The 13,476-nt window shown below is 34.4% G+C and overlaps 1 protein-coding gene across 3 annotated transcripts in view; it reads left to right on the forward strand.

The window, feature by feature from the left end:
- Positions 1–13,476, forward strand: part of LOC110023839 (protein misato homolog 1) — a 70,750-nt gene that overhangs the window by 39,201 nt on the left and 18,073 nt on the right. For all 3 annotated transcript variants that reach the window (XM_020723449.1, XM_020723451.1, XM_020723450.1), the window contains 2 exons: positions 3,937–4,015; positions 8,912–9,275. In XM_020723449.1, the coding sequence (XP_020579108.1) occupies positions 3,937–4,015; positions 8,912–9,275 (443 nt within the window). The remainder of the gene's footprint in view (positions 1–3,936; positions 4,016–8,911; positions 9,276–13,476) is intronic.

Consider the following 13,476-nt stretch of genomic DNA (forward strand, 5'->3'; position numbering starts at 1 on the left):
ATCCATGTGCGGCGCCTTAGCAAAATAGGTGTCCTCCGTAGGTAATTTCGACATTCCGAACGCTCCGGTGCGGTCTGTTTTGCCGTCAGAGGCTAATATATATATCAAATTTCATATGATTCATCCATGTGCGGCGCCTTAGCAAAATAGGTGTCCTCCGTAGGTAATTTCGACATTCCGAACGCTCCGGTGCGGTCTGTTTTGCCGTCAGAGGCTAATATATATATCAAATTTCATATGATTCATCCATGTGCGGCGCCTTAGCAAAATAGGTGTCCTCCGTAGGTAATTTCGACATTCCGAACGCTCCGGTGCGGTCTGTTTTGCCGTCAGAGGCTAATATATATATCAAATTTCATATGATTCATCCATGTGCGGCGCCTTAGCAAAATAGGTGTCCTCCGTAGGTAATTTCGACATTCCGAACGCTCCGGTGCGGTCTGTTTTGCCGTCAGAGGCTAATATATATATCAAATTTCATATGATTCATCCATGTGCGGCGCCTTAGCAAAATAGGTGTCCTCCGTAGGTAATTTCGACATTCCGAACGCTCCGGTGCGGTCTGTTTTGCCGTCAGAGGCTAATATATATATCAAATTTCATATGATTCATCCATGTGCGGCGCCTTAGCAAAATAGGTGTCCTCCGTAGGTAATTTCGACATTCCGAACGCTCCGGTGCGGTCTGTTTTGCCGTCAGAGGCTAATATATATATCAAATTTCATATGATTCATCCATGTGCGGCGCCTTAGCAAAATAGGTGTCCTCCGTAGGTAATTTCGACATTCCGAACGCTCCGGTGCGGTCTGTTTTGCCGTCAGAGGCTAATATATATATCAAATTTCATATGATTCATCCATGTGCGGCGCCTTAGCAAAATAGGTGTCCTCCGTAGGTAATTTCGACATTCCGAACGCTCCGGTGCGGTCTGTTTTGCCGTCAGAGGCTAATATATATATCAAATTTCATATGATTCATCCATGTGCGGCGCCTTAGCAAAATAGGTGTCCTCCGTAGGTAATTTCGACATTCCGAACGCTCCGGTGCGGTCTGTTTTGCCGTCAGAGGCTAATATATATATCAAATTTCATATGATTCATCCATGTGCGGCGCCTTAGCAAAATAGGTGTCCTCCGTAGGTAATTTCGACATTCCGAACGCTCCGGTGCGGTCTGTTTTGCCGTCAGAGGCTAATATATATATCAAATTTCATATGATTCATCCATGTGCGGCGCCTTAGCAAAATAGGTGTCCTCCGTAGGTAATTTCGACATTCCGAACGCTCCGGTGCGGTCTGTTTTGCCGTCAGAGGCTAATATATATATCAAATTTCATATGATTCATCCATGTGCGGCGCCTTAGCAAAATAGGTGTCCTCCGTAGGTAATTTCGACATTCCGAACGCTCCGGTGCGGTCTGTTTTGCCGTCAGAGGCTAATATATATATCAAATTTCATATGATTCATCCATGTGCGGCGCCTTAGCAAAATAGGTGTCCTCCGTAGGTAATTTCGACATTCCGAACGCTCCGGTGCGGTCTGTTTTGCCGTCAGAGGCTAATATATATATCAAATTTCATATGATTCATCCATGTGCGGCGCCTTAGCAAAATAGGTGTCCTCCGTAGGTAATTTCGACATTCCGAACGCTCCGGTGCGGTCTGTTTTGCCGTCAGAGGTATATATATATATCAAATTTCATATGATTCATCCATGTGCGGCGCCTTAGCAAAATAGGTGTCCTCCCTAGGTAATTTCGACATTCCGAACGCTCCGGTGCAGTCTGTTTTGCCGTCAGAGGCCATTTTGACGAATTCACCGATTTGCGTGCCAATTTTCTCGTGTCGAAAATATGGCAATATGGGTGTCCTTTCCTACCAAAATTGGTATCCCGGACGCGTTGGCGCAGTCAAATTTGTCGTCGGAGGTCATCCGGAGAAGTTCGCATTTTCACCCGTTCTTTGGGCTTAATTGAAGTCCGATTTCGCGCAATTTTGTGAACTTCGTCTACTTTGTGTGTGTACGTGACGAAAAAGTCGTGACGAATGTTTTCCTAAGACTTGAAGTCCTATTTGGAACATTTTCCTTGAATCTTCGCAAAATAGCCCATAACCGCTCGTTCATAAGACGATGGTCTTGTGCCAAAGATGCTAGACATCAAAGGAAAATAGGAATTGACTGGAATTTCTAGAAAGGTGAGTCTCAATTCTAGTTTTCTAAGATGGTCCATAGGAATTTCTAGAGTTAGAACCTAGGCTCTAAGGAGGAGAAGAAAAGACCTCACAAAAATGAGGTCAACAGCATGTTGAAGCCTTATCATGAAGACATGGAAGACGCTTTAAGAAGGATTTTCAAGCGAGTGCTTACAACTGTAATCACCTCCTTTAATAAAGAAATTGAATAGATACTTGCAGACAGAGTGATCAGACGATGAGGGGTGCCAAACTACAAAGAGTATCTCATCATGTGAAAATGATTGCCTAATAGCGAATATAACTTGGAGCATGAAGACGCACTGTGGCAATTCAAGGAAAAGATCCAACAATACTAGAGTGTCACACACCCCCATCTTCAAGGAAGTTGGTAAAACTACCACGAGATGGAAGATTCTAGAAGGAGGAGAGCTATCCATGCAACTCTAAAAGATTCCACCTCACTCTACAGAATTGTCCAAGGATAAACTCAAGAATAATCTAGAAGGATCAAGGGCCATGTATGTATATAAGAATAGTAGAGAAAACTATAGAAACTAGGCTATTCTCATGTAATCTAGAAGTTTCCTTTGGGCTTGGAGGGGGCTATAAATAGGATTCCCTCCCCCTCATTTGTAACCATCCAAGAAAACTTTGCAAGCATTCAAGTGTTTAATCTTTCTTTCTTAGTGAAGTATTTTATTCTCCTATACTTCTCTATATTCTTCTTCCAAGAGTGTTATGTGCTTACAAGTCCGAGTGTTGTGAGGGTTAGACTGATTTAGTGCCAAGGAAGAACACTAAAGCCCCACACGGGTGACTAGAGATAAGTTAATCCGTGACAATAAGCACTTATAACATTAAAAATTTTAGTATCAACGATAATCTTAAGGGCTATAATTCTATCTCTAATTCTATTAATCTTCACAATATTATTTTTCAAACTCTTATTGTACACCTACACCATTTCTAGTATGACTCCTACCTGAATACCAAAGTTTAAAACCTAAGCTATCAATCTCCTTAGCTTTTCGTCCAACTCATTTAGTTTCTTGCATACAAATTACAATAAACCTGAAGTTCGGGGTTTTCTTGAAAATATTCTGATGAAATAAAATTCTAAAACAAAAGCAATGCATACTATAGCAATTCCTTGCATAGATGCAACAGAGATCCAAATCTAATTTGCTCAAACTGCATCATTCGACTAGCTTGAGTCTGTTCTAAACCATTTCAACTAACCTAGCAATAGTTCATCAAATCAATGCAATCATCATAGCCGCATACAAAATATTTAATTGAAAATTACAAAATAAAATGAAAATTGATATTTAAAGTGGAACTAGTCATTATTTGTTTGGCAGTTCTGTTGAGTATGAACACAAAAGACTCCATTATTTTCTATGTTGAAGGTAGTGAGAGTTTTATGAATGTTCAAGATTATATCTAGTCAGCTTGATTGATATGTAGAACTTGATGTTGCCTTATCCTTATAAAAGTTTCTCTTGCTAGATGCTATCAAAGATGATATGAAAGATGACAAGACAATCTGTATAGCATGACATGAGAGAATGTATTTGCTTATATTTGAATTTAATTGCATATTAAGTTTTGTTTTACCTTATCATTATAGTTCATGGAGGTACAAACATAACAGAAAACTTACTAAATATTGGCTTTACAAAACATTAATGGAATTTTAATGTTCTTTCCATACTATTTAAGCATCGATATGTCCTTTGCAGGAACACTTGGGTCCTTAAGTTCTTCTGGTTCATTATCCCCTCGAATTTCGCTCCCTGATACCTCAGAGATTGTCACCTGGTAAGGCTTTCCTTCTCTTTTATTGGTTGATCCCAGCTTTGAAGGATGAAAATTAATTTTTGTTTTTTCCCCGGTTAGCATTGAATCTATGCATCAGTTCCTTGAGTTTTATTCATCATCATTGCAAAATTGCCTCTTCCGTGATCTGTAAATGGTATATACTATTTTTTGTTTGCTTTTATGACCGGGTTCAATCTGACTTGATGCATAAAATCTTTAACTATTTTTTTGTTGCTTTGTTCTGCCATTTTTATTTTGCAACGATATGAACCTTGGACATCTATTTTAGTGAGAAGACGCATTGCCATTTTTCTTGTTGTATTCCTCATGCGCATTTTGTTTTCCTGTTATCTGTTTTGGCTTCAATTTCTCTTCTATTTTGTATATGCTGTTGTGGACACATATTTTATGCCCAATCAGGTTTTAAGCTTTTTTTTCACATCATAATGCACACAACAAAGGCCGTTGATTTTTATTTTTCTGCATTAATAATGTCCAATTTTTTTACTTTTAGTCTCACTAGAACCACACATATGATGATGTTGTCTTAACATTATGCAACAAAAATGGACATAATTAAGAGGTTCAATGAGTAGTTAAAAGACAATCAAACAATTAGAGAAACACGGGGAAAACAGACTGTAGCCGCTCGCATGATTAACATCAACATGGTACCTGGAAACCATAATCGCAGGCCCCATGCAACTAATATGGGAAAATTGGGGTTCCTAAAAGCTTGTGATTGATAGTTTTAGTGAAGAATTGCAGTTAATCAATTCTATTGAAGTATGAGTTGAAAACAGAATATGGGCGTATTATTAAATAACAAAATCTTGTTGAGATGTTCAAGTTTATCTGTTCTATGGTGAGCTAATTTGGGTTGTATGACAAACACAACAATTGCTTTAACCTTACATGCAAAACTTAAACCAAGAGTTGTTAGTCATCACTCATCACAGAAAAAGTTTAATATATGGAAAGGATTAAACTCTAAAATAACCCTATGATTATTTGTGTGTGACCAATTTGGTTCCGAAGTGTTATTTTTCTCTAGTTTAATCCTACAACTATACAAAATTGATTGAAATGTTTTTTCAAGGACTAAATTGTAATTAGTTTTGGGATCAATTTTGGATAGTTGAGGGATTAATTTAGGGAACCACAATAGTCTTTGACTATATTGACTACATATGAATTATTAGGGGGCTAGTTTAGAATTTAATATATATGGAAATTAAACGCTTTTGTTCATACTTTAGACTAAGAAAAAATTTATGGGTTTTATTTTTCTTCAGTGTTTTTCAAATTCCTTTGCAGCCCTTTATTGTGATTTTAACAACACTGATATGGTTCATCTAATTATCAATAATTGTAAAGGAATACCCATTTCATTCCTAAAGTGTGAAAATATCTAGTTCTTTTTGTAGGCATGGGATGATAGTGAAATTAATTTTTGTTTTTGTTATGGAAAGTAATAAATTTGAAGCATGTATATTAGGTAGCCTGATATTAGATCATCTAATTCGAAGAAACCCTGTTATGTTCATTTCATCGTCCAGTTATTTGCATGCATAGCGTAAAATAGGGATTTCTAAAAAAATTGTGCCCACAAGTAAGAGTGGATATCTGAATTTTGGATTTTCAAAAAAATTAAATGATTTAATTAGGATTCAATGTGATTTAATAATAGGTTAAGAAAATAAATAAAAGGTGTCATGAACTTAATTAAATTTTAAAAATTATTATTGACTCATTAATAAGTGACCTTTAACCACAATTAATTACTCTTCTATAAGGATTCTTAAAAACTTGAATTGAATACATATAAATTTAATTCATCAAATATATCAAATTTTATCTCTAATCCATTTAAGTAATTTAATTCTTAGTTATCATCTCTTGAATTACAATCTTTTGAATTAAGTTCGGAAGTAATTGATAATTTAATTTAGAAAAAAATTGGTATTCAAAATCATTAAAGAAAAGCTTCACTAGATATAGTAATTGTCAATAAAAGTTAAAAGAGTAAAAAATCTGAAGATAAAGAAAAATAGAAAAAACTCAAGTTTATAAAGAAAAAAGCAGAAATCTTAAAGGAGAAGCTTGAGGTTAAAGCTTGAACAAAAAAACTGGCACCAATCTCCCATTCTAAAAGTCAAAGAATCAAAAGCCCACTTAACTCTAAAATCAAAATATTGTATTAAAAAAATATAATGACTGAATTAACATTATTTAGTTGATTAGCCCAATTGAATTATATGTATTTGAGAATTAATCTTATTTTAGTAATCAAATATAAGTGATTTAGAAATAATTGAGATTCCTAAGAACAATCAAACTTAAAAAAAAAAGAGGTGTATGCATTTTGAATTATTTATTTATTTTATTACTAAAGAGTACTGCAATTCTAAGTCATAGTCTAACATGAATTTTCAAAGATTTTAATTTAAGGTATCGATTTACTTGAGGGCAAGTAATGTTTATATTTGGGGGATTTGATGTGCTGAAAATGTGTTGTGCTATTTCTTATGTTATCTCAATTATTTGTCACTTTTATGCTTTTTCTGGCTATATTTGTGTATATTTGTAGTTTCCAGGTTAAAAGTTAATAATAGGGAGCATATGAAGAAATTTATGCTAAGCCTCTCCTAAGCGCCTTGGTGCCCAGTCTAAACGTCTGGGCGCCTGACCTAGTTCCTCATTCGGCTAGGAGAACAGATAGTTTGGAAACCCAGAGTTTGCCCTAGGCACCTAGGAGCTCAAATCAACCCCATCCAATGTGCATGAGGAATAAAGAGCTTGGAAACCCTGCAGTGCCTCTCGCACTTAGGCGTCCTAACTAGGAAGTGCCCAAGGATAGCAACTGATGAAGAAGTTCATATGTGCCTTAAGATAAGATCCAATCACTAGGTCTCTGCTAGAGATTGAGTATCTTGGGAGTGGGAATGTGATGTTTTTAGAGTAATAAGTGACTGTGTTTTTGTATTGTGAGTTTTGAGAGAGTAAATCTGGCGGAGATCATTGTAAAATGAATAATTAAAGTAGTGCATGTCAAGATTTGGAATGAATTCTTACATGATTACTTATATTAAGTTAATGTTTGCAGCTGTGGGGAGGAGTCTTGGATTTTGTGGAGGCTTTCTTCAAGTTGTTTGAGGGTCTCTTCCTCCTTTGGGAAGAAACTCCTTGGGTTAGTTTTACTTTGAGAATTGAGAGGCTGTGTTTGAGAGAGAGATTGAGGGATATTGTGTGACGAGGATCACAGAGAGCTTGTCCTCATATGGTGAGGATTTGGTGTATTGCGGAGAAAACTTTGCTTGGTTGTAAGTTTATAATTTCGTGCCCTTTTTTCTTCAATGATTGCAGTAAAATCTTCCTTATTTTTTACCTCATTTCTAGTAGCTAATTTGTTTTCATGCTCATGTAAGAGTAATTTTTCTTGTGTTTTTTACGTGAGTTTTTCCTTGTATATATTTTTCGTGCCTTTAAACTTCATATGTTGATATTTAACTTTTCGATCTTAATTTACTTCGATTTTTATTCAATAGAATGTTAAAATCTCTTATGATCTAAGACTTTTAACCATCATTTAGAAGAACGGGTAGGTTAACACATAATAGCCTAGTGGAATAGCATATTGCCATTAGGGATTTACAATCTAGATAGGAGATCCGAGAAATCTTAGTAAACACTCCATGGTTAAGTTATTTTTTATTTGTGATATGATTTCTAAGTCTTCCTAAAGCCTTGACATAAACTAAGGAGAATTGTGTGCTTGGTTGCCAACCATCACATAGGGGAACATATAGGAAAAACATCAATACAACACTATACTGATGTCATAGGAGCATGAGCTTCATCACCTCTGAAGGACTCAAAGTTGCTCCCTTCTTTTTATTGTTTCCATTTATATTCACTGTTGTCGTTTACCGTTTATTTTTAGAACTGTTAGATTTTCCTTTGTGCATTTAGATCACTTCAAACTGAATTCAACAGTGTAGTACACTAAAATTTCATTCTTTAGAAATATTTTGACATTGTTCTCGTGAGATCGATATGCCGACTCATAACCCATATATTACTTGATCAGCTTGTATACTTGCGTGATTGATCAATTTTACTCGCAACAATTTTGGGTGTCAAATACGTTTTTCTTTTTAAATAAGAATAATGAACAGGATATTTAAATGTCTTAAAATGGCTCAAAATAATCCAATGAATTGTCAAAATGAGAAGCATATCCTATTGACATAAACGTCAACATAAACAATAAATGGTTTAGTTGAATCCCAAGACTACAGAGGGACATCAAAACAGCATAATGTAATAATTTCATGGTAGGAACCATTTGAGAAGTTTGTGTGTCCTACCATTTAAGTTTTTTTTATTTTTCATTTTTTAACTCTTGTGAACTCCCTTATGTTTTTCATCTCTTTTTTTTAAAAAAAATTATATCTTACCTCAACTATACTTTTTATGGATCTATAGTTAGAATTTTTAATTTTCTGCATGTGGAATGTGGCATGTGGCATTCCTTAATTTTGGCTAGTGGTTGAAGATAGCAACAAAGCCTTTAGCTATTCTATAGTTTATTTCTAGAACTTTTCATGACCAAACAATCCTTCAATGATTAAAGATAGTGTTATGGCATATTGTGTAGCGAAAGCGATCAAGTGTTTCTTTATTTTGAACCTTTCTCAACTTTCTTTTTGTTTCTTATAATTCTTAATAACTTGTTTGGTTACCTGTGCAATTTTTTTGGATATAAATTAAATTTGTTTCAACTTTTATTCGGCTAGTTGCTTCCTCAGTTACATCTGCCTTTTAGACTGGTATACGATAGTGCTCTTTGCACAATGAATTTTTTCCTTAAATATAATTGTCATAATTGTTCAGGGCTGGCAATGTAACCCAATACTTAGCTGAACCTCGAGAAAAGAACTTTTTTCTGCAAAGTTTGTCTGAAGAAGATGATTCAAATTTAAATCCTAGTGCCACAGATCTAGAAGGTAGCCATTTCCACAGACAACTGACAGATAAGGATCGCATTGGATGCCTTGAGAATGGAGTTCAGTATTGGACAGACTTTTCTAAAGTTAATTATCATCCTCATAGCTTATATGAACTACATGGTTTGTGGAACGATGTTGAGAAATTTGATAACTATGGAATTGGAGAAGATATACTGTCAGCTGGTTTTCAGAGTGAAGAGATGAATGAAAGGCTAAGGTTCTTTATTGAGGAATGTGACCAAATTCAGGTTTATTTCTCTTCCGTGCTTTTGAAATATTTGTTTCTTGCACTTAAAAAGCTATAATTTTTGTAAGTCGTAGAGATCTATAAAGGAAGAAAAGTAGAATACTGCATATCTTTTATCTACTAAAATTTGGCTCTGTTATATAGAGGTTTACAATAAGAAAAAATAGGGAAGAAACAAACATATCCTAGTTAGAAAGGAAGGTTACATATTGCAACAATTTTTCTAATTCAAAGTTTACTAAATAAATACAGTCGCATCCACCTTAACAATTTATGGGCACCTTAACAATCTATGGGTTGATGCCTTCCAACGTAGTAGGGACTGTGTCCTCCAACTCAACAATCAGTGGATTCCTATTTTAGAGAAGTCGCAAGCAGGAGCTCATCTATTGTTGCAACCCCCTTTTCATCTAGGAACACGAATGAGCTGCCTTGCTATAATGGAAGTGGCCAGTTCAGGATTCATCACTCCCCAAAACTAGTTTGTAAACATTCAACAAATCAAGATTGTCAATTATTTTTTAATTAAGGTCCTAGTTACTTTGGCTAGGATTCAATAACAAATAATGAAGTATCATTTTTAGTTAATATTTTTTATTAGGATGGTCCCAAATGTCATTATGGTCAAGTGAATAAAGTTTTTTGTGGTTTTATATATAGCTTAAGTTTGAAGATAGCTCTTTGATATTTGTTAAGTTGACAATTTTCATTTAAAATTTTCTTATTGCCAAACAAAGAAGGAAATAAGATTTAACGTAAGGAAAACTTGGATAATCTAATTTATAATATCATAATATAATTTGTTCTCTTTTTTTAAACTTTCATCTTAGTAGTGCAAACATTTAACCTTTCTAACACTGTCAATACCCTTGATGTCTAGTCCTGAAAGTCACAAGATTTTGATAAGAAAGCGATTTCACCCCTACAATCTTTCACTAGCTTGCTTAAAAAAAAGAGATTGCAAGAGCGATTAAGAACATATAAGACATAATTTAGATAAAAGGTGCAAGTGATTAATAGTAGAGGATTAAAATTCAACAATTTTGACTCTGATATGTTTAGGTGAGGAAGCATAATAGGTGAGCGCAACCGACCATTCGTATGATCTGTTGCTGATGAGTCAAAAATCTAGAATTCGTGGCCTCCTTTAGTACACAACTAATATCAAGAGAATAATAATACATTTCTAGGCTAAAAGGGAGAAAGTAACAGCTTTCCAGTAGTGAGTAAATTATATAGAAGACTTAATTGATCATTGTTTAAGAAAATATTGGCAAATTTTTCATTTGCTTTTTTATCTTTAGTCGCTGACTTTTTGTTTGATAAGCTTAGTGATTTTTGATGATTTTTAGGATTGTTTTGATTTGCTTGTCTGCCATGACATTTATAAAAAATTTCTTTTGCATGATTATTTTTAAAAATATAGCACCAAAGATTCTCTTTTCATGCTTGGGATCATGTCTTGAGTTTTTCTCCCAGACTTCTAATGGTAAGAGTATTCTTCTATCTTGTCAGTGTTTTTGGTACCTCCAAGTATTATTCTCCAACCACTTTCTTCCATTTGAACTGCAAAAAAAGGTTTTTTATTTTTGCAAAGCGAATGGACCCCTATTATTCTTCCAGTCATTTTGATCTTTATCAAGACCAGCAAAGAAATCATACGGTATTATTTTTTCTACAATTCTGATTTGTTTACCTGCATGTTCGCCGCACCACTTATTTTGCTCATTTTGTAAGAGTGGTCAAGTATTCTTTGATGCTAATGCTTCCTTGCTTGAGTTCATGAGTTTGATATTATACTTCACTTGATTAAGTGAAATTTTTAAGATTTAAGCAATCAATCATAGGGTCAAACTTGTTCTTCCATGGAATTGATAGGTCAAGATGGGCGTTGTTGATATCCTGTGATGATGGATTGTACCGATTAGGTCTCCAATATTTTTTTTTTATTGTATCAACCATTTCATTTAGGTTCCAATATTTCTTCTTGTCTATATTTGATACCGGAGCTAATTCAAAAATCAACAGAAATGAAAATAAACTTTATTAAGCAACTGATTAGGGTTACAAATAAAACCCAACTGAAAGGAAATTACAACAAACACTAATCTCCAGCCAGGGATAGATAAGAAGATCTGAGGGCAGCGGGCGAGGTGGCGGCAATGGCTAGGGAAGGTGGAAAGAGGTTGCAGTGCTTTAAGAAGGTGACGGGGAGATGACAACAGGGTGGCTGTTAGGGGTTGAACAACAGGCGGGGCTGCATGAAAACATGCGAAAAGGCTGAGACGAAGAGATGGGTTGTTGGCAAGATTTAGCGAGGTTGGGAGCCTGTAGGTTGGCGGTTAGACGTCTAGACGACAGGAATTTGCTACAGGTGTGGTTGGTGGTTTGATGGCTATAGGGGAAAAATGGGGAAGTCGACCGACGACTAGGAGAGGTAAGGAGATGGGAGGGAGGAGATTAGGAAGGTTACAACACCACCTCGAAGGAGGATATAGCCGAAGGAAACACCACCCGTTATTAGATACAACCCTAGCAAGGGAGAAGGAAACAGTCCAAAGATAATATGAAAACAATAACACAACATCACATAACTCTAATTCTAAGAAAACAACACATATATATACTCATAACAGGAAAACCATAAATGGAAAGGTAGGGGAAGGGCCAGTAGCATTGTTGGCCCTTCCAAATATCCTCCTGGTCTAGCTGAGGTCTGAACCGGGACATTAGGGAATTGGGTGAACGACTCCTTTTATTCTGCCAGTCGGTTCACCCTGTTGGTTTCCCCAACCCCACACCAGTCTTCAATTTCCTCGAACAAAGGTGGATGCATATCTTGAAATATCTTCAGATACTTATCCACAATGACTGTATCACTTTCGATAAGCTGCGATCTGGACTCCTGAATTAGCTGAGTCATCAGTCATCTGTGTCAGGACATTCATGTTCACATTTATAGTATGTTGTACTTCTTTTTTATCATATTTTTTTCTATAATTTCAAGTGTATCATTATGCTTGAATGAATATAATTATTAAATTGAGTTAACTTAAATTTTTAATTTTCTTATTATTAAAATTTATTTATGATTATCATGTTTGCTCTTTTCAACAAGATTTTTTCATTTAATCCTAATACTTGGCTCTGATACCACTTGTCAGTACCTAGCTTGGGGTTTGGAGTTAACCAAGACGGGCACAGACAGTCAGACAGTGAGAACTAAGTTTTCAATATTCATTTTCTATAAATAATATTTTACAAATAAAAGAGCTGTTAAATAAAATTAATTTAAGATGATATAATTTAAATTTTACCTCATAATAGGTCGACCACATCTTCTATAAACATTATCCTTTCTATCTCTTATATTTTAATCACTTAATTAACATGAAATATTAGTTTAAAATAACAATTAATTAAACAAACCAGTAAAGACTCGTACTCATAAACTATAATAATATAAGGTAGAAAAAGTAATATGCATGTCTGTTAAGTTTTTAATAACTTAATATATATATATTTGATGTCATTAAAGAATCTTACTATATCAATAGCTTATTTATATCATTTAATATATGTACAACCTTCGTAAGAGCACCGTCTAAAAATTATATTACTTAAGTTACTTTAATATCAATATCATTTTCTATTTACATGCACGGGTACCTTAGTGCTTCCTTGCTAGTATCAAAAATTGGTGGCTCAATGATAATCAGTCATCTGCATATAAATAATTTATGAAAATCACTATTTACTAAAAATGTATTTCATTCCTATTTGCCTATCAGACAATATACTTATAAATTGTTCAAATGATAATTTAAATTATACCGTAACACATCATTTCTACAAAGTGAAACAAAATTTATTAGAATTCAAAATCTTAAATTTACAGTAATTTCAATATAGCTAATGATAATAATAATAAATACATTTGTTCTAGAAGAAACAAAATATTACCATAGTATAAGAACATGGGTACTCATCTCGATTTCGATTAATTTGTTATTTGATTTGTCTTGACGTCGTTTTTTCTAAAATTGAAAGCCTAAAATAAGCATGGTATAAAATTTAATTAATTTATTATTTTAATAAACTATTACATTTTCATTATTTAAGTACTAAATTTTCATATTTATTTTATGTTGTCCTAATTATATACATGTACACACACAGATATATATATATATATATATATA

This window comes from Phalaenopsis equestris, unplaced genomic scaffold, assembly GCF_001263595.1.
Source record: "Phalaenopsis equestris unplaced genomic scaffold, ASM126359v1 Scaffold000233, whole genome shotgun sequence".
In the NCBI taxonomy this organism is placed as follows: Eukaryota; Viridiplantae; Streptophyta; class Magnoliopsida; order Asparagales; family Orchidaceae; genus Phalaenopsis; species Phalaenopsis equestris.